The sequence below is a fragment of the Spea bombifrons genome, chromosome 4 (assembly GCF_027358695.1).
Source record: "Spea bombifrons isolate aSpeBom1 chromosome 4, aSpeBom1.2.pri, whole genome shotgun sequence".
Lineage (NCBI taxonomy): Eukaryota > Metazoa > Chordata > Amphibia > Anura > Pelobatidae > Spea > Spea bombifrons.
This window is the reverse complement of record NC_071090.1, coordinates 84,218,155-84,233,770: the sequence shown is the minus strand read 5'-3', so window position 1 is coordinate 84,233,770 and position 15,616 is coordinate 84,218,155. Positions and strand designations below refer to the sequence as shown.

Genomic DNA, 15,616 nt, shown 5'->3' with positions numbered 1-15,616 from the left:
CCTCTCTACCCGGCACCCTTACTGACAAGCACTTTCCCTGCAGCTTCATAGAAGCCTCAGTGTAAGTGAAGGTGAGTAACGGAGTCTGTCTGTGCGATGCAGACCCCCACCGGCTGACAGAGAATCATCCTCTCTGATGGCCGGTGAGGGTCTGCATCGCACAGACAGACTCCGTTACTGCCCTTCACTTACACTGTGGCTTCTATGAAGCTGCAATGAAAGTGCCTTCAGTAACGGAGCCGGGTAGAGAGGCAGAGCGGTGTATGGGAGGGGGGAGGAGTCAGAGGGGTGTATGGGAGCCACCCTCCAATACACCACTCTGGCTCCTCCCCCTCTCATACGCCACTCTGCCTCTCTACCCGGCTCCCTGGTGTCTTGTCAGAAACGGAGGTTCACAGGAGGCAAAGTGATGTATGGGAGGGGGAGGAGCCAACGTGATGTATGGGAGGAGGCAGAGTGGAGTATGGGAGGAGCCAGAGTGATGTATGGGGGGGAGGAGGCAGAGTGGTATATGGGAGGGGGAGGAGGCAAAGTGATGTATGGGAGGGGAGGAGCCAGAGTGGTGTATGGGCGGGGGAGGAGCCAGAGTGGCGTATGGGAGGGGGAGGAGCCAGAGTGGTGTATGGGAGGGGAGGAGCCAGAGTGGTGTATGGGAGGGGGAGGAGTCAGAGTGGTGTATGGGTGAGTTATAGTGGTGTATGGGGGGTATTATGAATTTTTAGGGCATATAGGGGGTATAAGGCATATGGATATTAGGCATATCAGGGGGCATAAACATATCTGGGGGTAAAAGGTATATCAGGGGGCTCAGTGGCATATAGGGGGTATAAGACATCGATATTAGGCATATCAGGGGGGCATAAAACAAATCTTTGGGTAAAAGGTATATCAGGGGGCTCAGTTGCATATCACTGGCATATAAGGAGTATAAGGCATATCAGGGGCACAGCGGCATATCAGGGGGCACAGTGGGATCTGGCATATAAGAGGTATAAGGCATATATGGGGGCAGAGTGGCAAGCTGGGGGTCAGATGTGCATAACTGGGGGCAGTTTGGTAAATAAAAAAATTTAAACAAGGCTTTTTTCTCAGTTTTTATTAAATATGAAAAATAGTTAACATATGAATTAATATTTACTAATAACTTTGTATTAAAACCTAGTTTGAGAAACACTGTTTGGGTTCTTGTAGCTTTTATTATTATGTCAGTAAAATAAGAAGGTGAATAGAGAGAGAGAGGCCATTGCAATAAAGAGATGAAAGTGTAAATTGTACGTTTTTTATTGCAATTTTTCTTCAATTTAAAATAATGTATTTTTTTATCCGATTAATCGATTAATCGAAAAAATAATCGGCCAACTAATCGATTATTAAAATAATCGTTAGTTGCAGCCCTAGTTATTTACTCTATTTAAATCTGCATACTTTATTAAAAATTATTAGTGACACTAAATTGTGGCTTCAGGCATCCGGTGTATGATTACTTTTTTTAGTGTACTGATGTACTCCCAATCACATTACATTACATCAATATGCATTAGAAAATCAGGAAAAGATGGGCATGGATGGTGGGCTGATTCAGTGGCGCAATGGGCCACTAGACTAGACTTGCCCCCAGGCCTTTTGTTGCCAGCCCTCCCCTGGGGACAAGGAGGATGCCAACAAGGAGAGAAAGTGTGATACAAGATCTTATGCAACCACTGACTGGAAGCTTATGCTCCAGAAAACAGAAGCTGGTATCTTACATGTCCTTTATTAAGCTGGCCAGCTTCTGAACAGAGGCAAGACCAACTTTAATCTACTAGATAGGCCAACTATTTAACATCATATGAACGGAGATTTAATCCGCTAAAAATGTTTGCTTGTGCATCTATCCTTATAGCCCTAATATTTACCACAGGATGCATTCCGGAAAGGTATACATGTTTGTTATACATTAAAACAGAGGCAAATGGTTTGGAAAACAATGCGTTCTAGAGCTTAAAATGCATAGGACAACGTTCTAATTTTACATAGTTGTTAAGACTGACCTCTATGTCTTCTCACTGCTTACTACTTCTATTCATACATCACTATTGTTGCTGGGCTAGGAGCCTACCCTCAAACAAAATGAGGAGGCACAGCCCCACTTTAGGCCCCAAATCTCTCTCCCTCTTTCCTCCTCTGATATCTCTCTTTTCTAGGAGCTCAGAATCTTGCTGAGTGTTCTATAGAGCTACAACATAGGTAATTAAAATGTATTGCTTTTCTAAATGCCCCGCTCAATTACACAAATAGGTCTAAATAGATTACAAATGCATTATAAGCATTAGCTCAGATTTATTAACTGAGATAAAAGGCATCAGTTTTTTTCAGAATCTATATGATGATTCAGTTACTTGTGATAGATTTATCTGTGGTATTGTGCTTTATATATGTTGAGCAATTCTGATGGTAAAAGTGGTATAATCACCATGGCAACCAATGGACTGTTACTGCTGATTTCTTTACTTTCAGTACTTTCCTTCAAAATTCCTCTTTACACATAAGCCCGAAACACAAGTGGCACTAGGTGACTGGCCACAAGTTTCACAGAAACCAATTATGGTAAATAGTTTCATATAATAATATCAATAAATTAAAATAAATCTTTCTGCATGTCTGGCATTGACATGGGCTAATGTACATGCGGTCATACAATTCATGGCATGCAGATACACAGGGAATCTCACACAAGCTAATAACAACAATCACTTCATATGTCACTTGTTGAATGAAACACAAAATGTTTTGTTTGAAAAGGTCCGTGTTTGCGAGATTGAGTTTTCTGGAGCTGTATCAATACACAGACTTTTATTTATCAAACTTATCACCTGACACAACCACACATAATGCCTCAACGGCCTGACTCATTCCCAGTGTTTTCAGACTGACGTAAGATTATCCTCATTCCTGCAGACGCAGGACGTTTCTCAACCAAGGCCATATAAGGGAATACTTTAAGCTAAAAAAGTCTATGCAAAGCTGCTGTCTGTGGTCATTCATGAACATTTCCACAGGAAACACATAAGGCAAAGCAGCCACGGTGCCCCATTCTGCAGCATTATACAGAGCAGCATGTTACAATAAAAAATCCCAAATACTTTTTGGACATGAAAATGATGTCAATATATTGGCAATTTTCTTTGGTTATGTGGCCACTCTGATATACCAGGTTCTGCAGACGTTTTGGTTCCCCTGATGGAAACCAGAGGTGATAAAGTGGCAATTACAACTCTAAGCAGAGACACGTAGGAGAAGTGATCAGCACCTCCATTGAGACATATCTAATCATTTGTAAAATGTTTTCTCTCTATAAGCGTGGTGCTTGTCAATGTCATCCATGTTTCCAGGACCTCCTCAGATCCACGCAGGTGGATCACCTCAGGCCTGAATTTAAAAGATGTGCCAATTAAAGACTCACATGTGCTCATGTAATGGAAAATGGAAAACCTCCATTGTCGGTGGTACTTGAGGACTAGGTTGAAGTACTTTGTGCCTTTGAAGCACAGCCCTGACCCCGTGAGAATAGATTTACTTTTGATATTCATGCAGAAAACCAGATCTATTTTGCTATTTAACTATGGCATTTCTGTACATTTCGGAAGATTATTTCTCAGAATGGTTCTGACTTATAAGCCATTTTAAATATTTACCATATTTTTAACGCAGTCAGCACAGTAACGTTATACATATTATCAGAGCAGCTATTATTATCGCTATATGGAAAAACTCTGGTAACGTGGTAAGTCGAAGCCCTTGAGAACATAAGGGTGTGGTATGTTTTGCCTTGGCATTCAACTGGTCAGTACTTTACATTGTACTGTCCCATCACTGTAAGAGGATGTTCAGCACACTCGCCCCTTATATAATTGACCAGATGTCCTGGCCTTTTGTGCTGTCATCTATAAATTAATCCTCTCATGCATTGGGAAGGAAATCCTGCTAAAGTTAAGAATCCCACAGTGTCTGTGGTGTCCCTGCCCTTTTCCTTTATCATCACCAAAGCAAACGGGGATACGTTTCATTTGACCTGGTTTCAGATACTACTAAATGTCAATGAGATTAATGGTCTCTGCCTTTCTATCATGTTCTAAAAAACCTTTACTGTCAAAAGTATGTTTAAGCATAACTTTGCACTTTACTCTAGAACCCTTTCAGTTATCAATCATAGTGCATAGAACTTTGGGACAATTGTTAATATGTTTCTACTGTTCTAAGTTTAACATTCTTTTTTTTAACACTCCATTCTTTACTCCTACTTTTCCACACATAACCCCTAAGGATGTTTGGTTACCTAAACTAAATCCAAGATTATCAAAAATAAATAGAGGAAGCGATTTTAAAGGACCACCTTTGCATTCAGCATCTATAGTGGAGGGGCTGTTTAAAAAATTAGAAGAAAGACCCCAGATCTGAGCAAAATGGGTCAGAACAAAGAGTAAGCTTGTAATTTGACTCAAACTGTAGCCAATGTAAAACTCTAATGGCTTTAAAAATGAATGCACCTAAAAGTTAAAATGTAATGATTAACTGAAAAAAAAAAACAATCTCCTTCTGCTCTCATTACAACTCACCAAGTTTAAATTGTTATTACTCCTAACACTGCTTGTGTCTTTCTTGGGGTGTTTTTGGGATGATAAAGTAACAAGATTGGCAAACAATAAGCTGAATTTTTGTTATGGCAGATAATAGCTAAAACTTTGGGAAGATTAAATGGACATCCCTGTGAATCAGAAAATTAGACTTTTTATATCAGTACAAGGATAAAACACAAATATACAATTTGCACATACAATTTTGGATAACAGATGTGTTTGTAGAGAAAGGGAGACTTTGTTAAAACAATAGGAGTGGACATCCGGGTCTAAAGGAAGTCAGGGATATACGATATTATCTACCTCTGTAACATGTATATTTGATTTTATTCAGGGAAGGTGTGTCTTGTTTATGTAGGTATACATATGTATGCATATATACATACATACACATTGACTATCTCTTTGATACTGTAATGGCTATGGACACTTACCTGTATGTATAATAGATTTGCCTATATATTAAGTGAAAACATAAAACATAATTTCTATATAGGGAACTTTTGTGTTTTTTGCTTTGCTAAATGAAAAAGAACAATTCTCGTTTTAAAGAAATAGGGTACACTTTAACAAGTCTTCTCTTTCACTTACCAATGTGGAGAACATCAGCATTATTTAGGGTGTCTGTGACATAAAAAAGCCTTACACAGATGCACTCTATGCTTAATATCAATTGTTATCTTAATATCAAGTTATATATATAGAATAAATCTGGTATATAGTGGTAAAAGAAAAGCAACCAACAAAAACGTTCCATCGGTTGCTTTGGTGATTGCACCATTTTGCACCAATAAGTCTGCCCATGTACAACATCTTTCCAACATTTATTACTATGTCAGGGGTGTCCAACATGCGGCCCGCGGGCCAAATGTGGCCCGCGAGACCTCGAGGTGTGGCCCGCGGAAGATCGGCAGCCAGGGCAACCGGTCTTACGCGAGCCGCACCTCAAGCCCTGCTACTTACTTGTGGGAGGGTCTTCTGGACTGCACAGAGGAAGCGGAGTTCACGTGACATCCCACTTCCTCTGCACAGAGGAAGCGGAGTTCACGTGACATCCCACTTCCTCTCTGCTTTAGAGAAGGCAGAGGGAGGCCGCGCCCCCTGCTGAAGTCTGTAAGCGGCATCGAGGAGCTGCAGTGCAGGTAAGGGGGTGGGGAGGGTGTTTGAATGAGTGTGTGTGATTGAGGGAATGAATCTGTGAATGAATGATTATATGAATAAATGAGTGTGTGTGTGTGTGTGTGTGATAGCATGGATGTGTAAGTGCTGGAACCTAGGCATGATGGGACTGTTGCTGTTAGCAATCACACTCCTATCATGCCAAGTCAGCCAGTACATGCTAAAAACCTGGCCAGCTGCCCCCCTTGTGTATTGATGCTGCCAGCAGTCTGGGGTCTGCACTTACAGCCACCCTGTACCAGCATGTACTGGCTGACTTGGCATGATAGGAGTGTGATCGCTAACAGCAATCACAGTCCCATAATGCCTAGGTTCCAGCATTTACTGGATGGATGTGTAAGTGCTGGAACCTAGGCATGATGGGACTGTGATTGCTGTTAGCAATCACACTCCTATCATGCCAAGTCAGCCAGTACATGCTGAAACCTGGCTAGCTGCCCCCCTTGTGTATTGATGCTGCCAGCAGTATGGGGTCTGCACATCACTTACAGCCACCCTGTACCAGCGTGTATTGGCTGACTTGGCATGATAGGAGTGTGATTGCTAACAGCAATCACAGTCCCATCATGCCTAGGTTCCAGCATTTACTGGATGGATGTGTAAGTGCTGGAACCTAGGCATGATGGGACTGTGACTGCTGTTAGCAATCACACTCCTATCATGCCAAGTCAGCCAGTACATGCTGAAACCTAGCTAGCTGCCCCCCTTGTGTAGTGATGCTGCCAGCAGTATGGGGTCTGCACATCACTTACAGCCACCCTGTACCAGCATGTACTGGCTGACTTGGCATGATAGGAGTGTGATTGCTAACAGCAATCACAGCGAGCACAGTCCCATCATGCCTAGGTACCAGCATTTACTGGTTGCCTGGGTTGCCAGCATTTACTGGTTGCCAAGTCATATTGCTAATTTTGTCCAGTTGTGTGTTACCTACTTTTAATAAAAATGTGAGTTTTATTATTATTTTTAAAGGTGGGGGCCATTTTCGGTTTTGGCTAAGTGAGCCCTGAATGTTTTGGTCCAGAATTTTCATTTTAGTTCATCCCTAGAATAAATCTAGGGAATCCTGAATTTGTAGTCGCAAAACTTTCTAGGCCCAGAAATCAGTGAGAGGAAGAGTAAAGGTTTTGTGTCATTTTACTTTATTTTAATCTGCATATTTTATTAAAGGCCATATTTTTTGTCACAGTGAAAAATGAGTGCGGCCCGCGCGCGTATACAATTCTGATGAAGTGGCCCACTGCAGAAAAAACTTGGACGCCCCTGTACTATGTGAACTCTCAAGTTCATCAAAAACCGAGACAGCCCATATTAAGGGAATTCTGGACAAGACCTTGTGAAGATCATTCTAAAGTCTAAATGTCTAAAGCAAATGTTGTTATGGTTTCTGATTGTGCTTTTAAGTTAATTGTAATGTTAATCTTTCAAACAAAACCATAATACAAATATTTTAAACCTGGAAACAAAGAATATTAATTAAGACACAGAGGCAGAAATGAAACAGTACATAAAATAAAACATAGATAAACTGTATGCACACATTCTTGATTCTTTCAGCCACATAAACATATAATAGACTAAATAACAAGTAGTGTATAAAATATAATCAGAACATAATGCTACTGCTGCCAAATGTCCCATTTTAAAAGTGTTAAAGATTAGTTCATTGGATTATCTTGTTTATTTTGGGGAAAGTATTGGCCCTTTTATTCATATCAACTGTGTTCTCATTATCTCAAGGGAGCCATATACAGTGCGTGACCTTGTTTTATTACTGCAATGACGAGATGTTTAAAGACAGAGAATAAAGAGCACAGAAAATGAATAATCTGATTGCCAGAATGATACGCTGTGTGCAATGCTTTGGCACAATCCTCCTATCAGACACTGGGCCTGAATTCACAAAAAGCAAATGCAAAACAGTATAACCACTAAATTACTTTTGATTTCTTAAGGTTTCTACATGTGTGAGATTCTAACAGTAAGTTTGGGAACTGTTGGAAATTTCAGAAATGGGAAGAGATCAACTGCTATTCAGCAAGCTAAACATATTTTTTTATATTTACACATACATATAAATATACTGATGGCTACATATATTAGAGAAGAAAACAAAATTAAAATAACAGAAACAAAAAAGGAAAGGATAAGAAAATGGAATTTGAAAATTCCTATTATTCTATGAAAGGTCTTATAACATCCATGAAATTAAAAATACAGTGTATTACAACTAATGCATTTTAAGAAGATTTGGGGGCCATAAAGATGCATTCAGAGCAGCATCTAAATAATTTTTTGGACACACCTTCATAAAAGGTTTCTTTAGGTTAATTTGTTAACACGCATGCACTGCCACGTCCAATAGGTAAGGTTGTGCTTTGTTGGCCAGGCTGTAAAGGATTGTACTTACTCTTATCTGGGGAGACATGAGACTTTGATTGTCCCCTCACCAGTCTGCATGTAGAACCATCTCCAGCACAAACACCACAATTGTCCTCCTTGGCGTTGCTTCCAAGCTGCCGATCACAGCCCACCGCCTGCCAATATCAACAACAGAAGTCAGAAGGGGAGTTCTATAGTACACATGCTTGAGTCTCTGGAATTTTATTTATTGTGTTATCCTTTTGATTTTTATGAGTTGGCCTCATTCTGTCAGGCAAGATCTTGCTTCTCAGTTGAAATTAGGCAAGTCCTACAACAATGTATCATTTCTAATAAATTGCTAAGCTTGGTTTTCAGATGATCAGTAGGAGAGGCTGACTAGACACGTGCCTATGTTTTCTATGTTCACAAGCACTTTTTGTTTAATTTATTGGCTCAATATAGATGTATGCACAGGGATCCAAATACTTCTGGGATAAGATAAAACCCATAATTGAGTGATTTATGGTTAGTACTCCTCAAGTACTAATAATATAATTCTATCCACACTACAGCATGTTAACAGCAAAGAGTGTGCATCACATGTGTTACTCTCAGAGGGGCAAACATGAGAAATTGGGGGAAATCTGTATTGGAGTCCTCTCAAATACATGCCAAATCGACAATTCACATATATATTGTCAGTGTAATCAGAAAAAGTCAGGTAGCCAGTCAATCATGATAAAAGAGATGCCTGTTCCCCCATAAAGGCTGCACATCCTCAAAATTTTAGCTTCAACATGCACACTTTAAGCACAAAAGGAAATGAATGGTACCACTTCAGTTAGTAGGGGCTATAGGTCTACCAATAAGTCACTTAAGTATTTTGATATACAGTGTTAATGTACATTTTGACACATTCCATATCTTAAACTTGACTTAAAAAGTCCCACAAGGATATGATTTAATGTATTTATTTCCATTACTTATGCCTATTTTATTATTTCATTATGCCTGACACTGTCCCCCTTGACCTCCATAGAAGTCATCAATCTCATTTAGCCTAGTAGCTGCTTTCATACACTTAACATAAAACACACTACAGCAGGTATGTAATGTTATAGCATGCAAGCCACTATTATATCATCGATATGGTCAAGGCAGCTCATTCTTTGTCTATATTATGTAACGTTTTATGTCTATGTAACTTTTTTTTAAGCTGCTTAGCATTTTGAGGGAGTGTTTGAATTGTCTCTACAGTTCGATAACTCCCTTCACTACCTGCCCTATTTCTGTGGTCTTTATTCAATGGTGCAAATCAGTATTTCTGAACCATTTTCTCACCAAGGATAAAGGCTTTCCTAAAATTACACATTTTCAAATGCAATTTAACTTTTTCAACGTTAACATTTTCTTCTTCAATATATTCTTGTTTTTAGGGGTTATAAGCACAAAATGATTTATGTTAAAACTAGTGAATAAAATCAGCATGGGACGGCCCCAGATATAAGCTATTACTACCAATGGTTCATATGGTCTTTTAATTCCAATTGAATTGCTTGAATGGAATTGGAAAGGTAAAATCTAGGACACAACTAATTGGGAGTGTGAGTTACATGGTTGGGGCAATAAACATGGACAGTAAATATTTAGAGGGGTCCCATCTCAAATTCATATAAAAAGGATACTTATACACAACATTTGTGACTGCAACTTAGCTTTAGAAAAATAAATAATGCAATGATATAAGCTTAAAAAAGAGTATGTGTCTTTCCCCCTCTGAGGGGAGGACTTAGGTCTATGGGGGCTATGAGCAGCTGCCTTATCTGTGTAAATGACAGTGCCACCATTGCTCATATTATTGCTGACGCTTTTTCTCTAGCTTAGACCTGAAGCAGACCTACGAAGCAGCGGGCAATAATAATCTCTTCAATGTATAATAAATTAGTGTGTTATTAAAAAAGCCTCAGAAACTCTATAAATACAATTTGGTAGATGTCATAAAGAGAGAGAAAGAGGGAAATCGATGAAGGAAAACACAGATATTCCAAATGAGAAACAGAAAGCTTTATGAAGGTGTGCCTTATTGTGGCAGCTCAGAAATAAACACAGGTATTTTTATCAGCAAACCCCTTTGTAATTGTATCCCATGTTTCATTGGCCTACACGTTCCCTCTTAAAAAAAAAAATGGCACATTTTCCATTTCAGAGATGAAAGGAAACCTGCAGACCTCTGTTTATGCTTGATGGAAGAATGTAATAGGATGTGAGTCCCGGGCCAGAGCAAGGAAAGTATTTCCTAAAATGTCTCATAGAAGTTAACGTTCGAGTACTAGCATATGGGTGTGGGTGTGTGTGTGTGTGTGTGTGTGTGTGTGTATACATATATATACAGTGCTGTGCTTGAATTCACTTGAAAATTATACAGTTTCCCACTTTAATAATCATTAGCCATTTAGCTAAAAAATGAATTACACCAAAATTACCCTTTTCCAAATGGAACAAAATTGAAAAATTAAATATTTAGAAAGGGAAGCAAAGTACATAAACAAATCTATTAATGTAATTCAGTTCCACCCTCAATTCCTCAAACAAATTAACAAACCTGTCAGTCAACCAATCTATTTTTGACTACACCAAGATTCCAATAGCTAATCGCCTGAACTCTGATACGCAGGCATCCAAGAGACCCTTAATTTCTATATAGCTAACATTAGGTGGGAAAGGCATGGAACTGTCTTGTATTGTTAGAAGTATTAGTAACAGCAAGAGGTAGCTGGTTATGACACTTTACCCATCTCTGGTCAGGCCTCATCTAGAGTATTGTGTATCGTTCTGGAGACCTCATCTCCATTGGGGAGAATAATAAATATGGCAGTCATGTTAGAGTCTTCAGATTAAAAGACCCTTTTCTGCATTACTATGCAAACTACAAGGCAGAAGTTTGCCTTCTGACATTATAGAACTATACTTTTAACTTTAATTTTGGGAAACAATTTAAAAAAAATACTTTAAAAAATACCTGGATGATAACATTCAATTATACCACATAAATGACTTAAAATGAAAACAATCTATCCTTTGCAAAAGAGAGATAGGTGCTTTAAATGAAGAAATCCATCCGTGCAACGGGGAAAATCATTTAGAAGTCCATTTGCTCAAACAACACTAAATACCAAGCGTTTGGTTTGTATGATGAGAAATCCTTACCAGGAAATATAAATCCTTTCACACATTTTACAAATGGTGGAACGCAAACTTGTAATGTCCAGAGGAAATTATTTTTCAATAAAAGAAACAGGGTAGATACTGAGATACCAAAACATTCAATCACAGAACAAACACTCTTATGTGTGTAGGATCACAGTGTTTTTTTTCTCTGGGATAAGAGGAGATATTTGTTACTCAGTGAGCAGGATATGATACATCCAAGCTAAAATAATCCTTAGGAAAAACATAATGAAAGAAAGGATGTGGAAATGAGAGATGATGTCATTAGAGAAAGTAAGAGGATATGAGTAAGGTATAGGAATAAACTCTTTGACTGTCTTCTTCACTTCCCTTAACCTATCTCTGTGAAGGTATGAATGTTATCAGCGTTTATTGCATTGGTTTTTATGAATGGTCCAGCTCCTTTAAAAAAAAATAAAACACCTCTAAAATACATATATATAATATATATATATATATATGGAATATATATATTATAAATTCCATAATTGATGCAATCAATTAAAAAGGTTAATACCCAAAACTGCTTACTAAGATTAAGGAGCTTAGGACCCTTTTAGCAGCCAAGAAACTTTTCCCCAACTCTGTACTGCCCTCGTGATATATGTTCAGCCAGCATTGTTCTGTAACATATATGTGCAAAATTATGATTAGGGGTTAAAGCAGAATATGATAGTTTCCCTATAAATAATCAGGAAGGGTATTGCAAACCAACATCTCAGATGGCCAAAGAAGGGCACTTTTGTTTTAGAGGTTGTAGTTACAGGCTAGGGATTTGTTGCCAATGAGTTGTACGTAAATAAGACATGTTGGAAGAATTTAGAATATTAGAAGAATATTTAAATTATTTAAAAAACCACCAAGTAGAAGATATTCAGGAAAGCAGGAGCACTCACAGGATTTTTATAAAATATAAGAATAACATCAAATGTCGACGCTTCGGCCTATTTTTCTAAAAGTTCCATGAGTGCTGGTGCTTGGCTGAATATCTTCTACTTGCTCATTGGAAGCAACAGGCCATATTTGCCAAGGATTTTTGGCGTGACACTCAGTTCTGGTTTGTGTTGACTACATATATATATATATATAGCGTACCTTGATAAAGGTCCGGTAGACGGACAGAAACGTTGATGGCTCATTTATGTGGATACGCGTGCTTTTTGTGCATGTATTTATGTACTGCGCGGCACCCTGGCTGATATATATAGCTGTGTATACTGATTAAAACAAGAGAGGCTGAGCGCTGACATTGGCGGGCATGTTACACACATTATGGTGGTTTTTGGGGTGTTAGGAATTGTGATACAGTCGTTTTCAGACCACCAAGTGGGGAAAAAGGTACAAATGAATATGGGTCCCAAAAGACCTTTTCTATTATAAAACAGAGCTGCTTTAAATCTAGTGCTTTATAAACTGTTAATCACTACTCTCCCCTTCCTTCTTGCTTGCGCATGGACCATCTTTAATTGCGGAAATTTATTTTTCAAACTGGTTAGGATTTTCCACTTACCTTTGTACTCTTCTTTGAGTACTGCATAGACCACATTTTAGGCTTGATTCTACCTGTGCATCACTGCAAATAATCGTTATGAAAGCCAAAAAAATGCTTAAACATAAAAATCGCTTAAGTTATTAAAAAGCCAGGATTAAGCTTTATGTTCTTCTGATGAATGAGTAGTTTGGTAAAAGGACCACCTAGATGACATTCTAAATATTCTCCTCCTTTTAGCACTTTGGAAATATAAGTGACTGCACAATAAAAGTGAACTATCCTTTTATTACAGGTCACGGACACTGCAAATCTCTTCCTTCATTAACATTCATCCCTTTAGGCTAACACCGCACACAGACATCATGGGTCATACCTAAGATGAACTAAACATGACAGCCAAAGTGTGCAACTGATTATTCGTCATGGAAGATTATTATGTAGCTTTAAAGAGAATAACCAGAAAACAAAAGAGCACTTATAACTGGTACCCAGACCACAACACTGACATCAGATAGTATTTATCGCTGGAAATCTATTCCATTGGCAGCCAATTAGGCATTCACTTTTTTCTGACCTTTACCTCCTATGATCCTTAGCCAACCATTTTACTAGACACAAGCTGTCTGAGATTCTAGGGGTTAAACATTAATCACCATCTGCTAGTATTTCTTTGGAGTATGCCAGGCAGGAGGGGGTGCAGCATCCTGAAAGCGGAATCAGCTTCATCTCTCGAATGAAGACCACAAGGACCTGTGCCTCCAGAGGGCTTGACTCGGCCGCACTAAGGCCAATGGTTAAATTTAATCCCCCTTTAAGCTAGTACATCTTTATTAGCACTAAGAAGTCACCATATCCTATATTTTTATGATTAATTTATGTCTTTTTTTAGCCTTACTTAGTCACTATGGAACACAATTGGCGAGAAATATTTTAAAAAACAAAGCCTCGTTGTACATTTAGTGCGTACATTGAGAAGACATTAGCTTCACTTGGGAGTGGTGCCTTGGTCGCATGTATACTCATATTGAATTTTCCATAAGCGCTGTACAGAGCAGAGTCAGATCCACAAGGGTAAATGCTTCTATTCAATGTACACACCTCCCTGTCAACCTCATCTCCAAGCTATACCAGTATGTTAAAGAAACCTGCAAAAATAACCTTACGCTTCCTGTGAAGAAAACAGGCTTCCTTTAAACAATTACCGAGTGTGTTTTATGGAGCAGAAGTAGAATGAACTTTCTAAATCTTACAGATGAAGTGATTATTATACTTAGGATGTTTGGAAATTAAATATTCACATCTGATGCACTTCAGCAAACGTTTAAAAGAGAAAAAATGAATTACAAGAACGCCGTGCTGTTACAATTTTGACCCATTTTTGACCTTTGCGAATAAGGCTAATTGGGTTTATCTGACCCGTATTCTAATTAGACATTCTCTGTTTAGTCTCAGTTGTAGAACAGTGTAAATTAAATGAGGTCATTTTTAATCCATTTGTTTTCTTTTTTATTTTACCATATGGCAAAATCTTGGATGGTTTCACCGTTCTAGAATTTTATTGTTGCCAGTGGGAAAATGATAAAAGCAGATGGTTTTACATATTACATCCTTGTGACAGAATGTGATAGCATTCCAATATTATTTTTGCCTTATATGAGCCAAAGGATTTCAGAAAAAGATAGTAGCAAAACACCAGTGTACATTTGCCAATTATTTCAGCGTGCCTTATTGGCTAACATACATCTACTGTGTACGTAAGGGTTATATATTGGGCAAGTATTACATGACCAACCTGATATAGCCTTATGGTGAATTGTAGCCAGTGTATCAAAACACCCTCTTCTTCGTAGACAGAGCTGGGTTTCTCATTATGTAATATGGGCACCTGTCAAGGGCCTATTAATTTTGGGAAGGTGCCTGGCAGATAACTGACATAACTCAGAATACAAACCAAGTTTTTCACTGAATTGCGTTTGTTAGACATGCCTATACATCAGCATTCTGTTGTGTATTATGCAGGCACAGAATACCGTATATCAAATTCACTTTGTATTTCTGAATTACAAGCAGAAGGAATGAAAAGTGCAGCTAGGATCATTTGCGTTGGAGCCAGTAGAATATACATTTAACACTGGTAATAAATGAAAATGTATCATAGTGAAGAAAGATGTGTAAGATGTGGCAGGTTTTTTTTTTAACCGCTTAATGACAAAGCCCGTACATGTACGGGCTCAAAATGCATTGTTTTCAGTGGGTTTAGGGACCGCCCATTGTCCTTAAGGGGTTAATAGAAGCTCATGGCTGTTCTTGCTTTGAATGTGGAAACAGAAGTGACTGCTTGTAGGAACCGGACTCAACCTGTATTTCTGCAAACCACTGCACCACCCTCTGTGGAATCAGGAATATTATTGTGAGGACTGGCCATGTCTGTCCAAGTATATCACTTACATTTCTTTTACACTTATTATTTGAGATGTACGTTTGAGGGTAGAACACCGAAAAAAAGAAAGAAAAAAAGCTAGCTGGATTCATTCTGCTTTATATGGGTTCAATAGAATTGGTCAGTGGGTACACGTGCAAAGACACACGTCTTCTGATACATGTCAGCAAGCACCCATAGGGTAAGATGCTTAGATTTACCAGAAATAGGGATTAGTAACTGATTTCACTGATTCCTGAAAAATGTGTTACTGTCATTACACAATAATAATAATAATAATAATAATAATGTTATAAA

At 38.5% G+C, this 15,616-nt stretch overlaps 1 protein-coding gene and 1 long non-coding RNA gene across 3 annotated transcripts in view; one reads left to right on the top strand and one right to left on the bottom strand.

The window, feature by feature from the left end:
* Positions 1 to 15,616, bottom strand: part of ADAMTSL3 (ADAMTS like 3) — a 192,766-nt gene that overhangs the window by 54,431 nt on the left and 122,719 nt on the right. For both annotated transcript variants that reach the window (XM_053465435.1, XM_053465436.1), the window contains exon 7: positions 8,206 to 8,332. In XM_053465435.1, coding sequence (XP_053321410.1) covers positions 8,206 to 8,332 — 127 coding nt within the window. The remainder of the gene's footprint in view (positions 1 to 8,205; positions 8,333 to 15,616) is intronic.
* The window catches only part of LOC128492755 (uncharacterized), a 41,588-nt gene that overhangs the window by 12,025 nt on the left and 13,947 nt on the right, over positions 1 to 15,616 (top strand). The window lies entirely within an intron of this gene.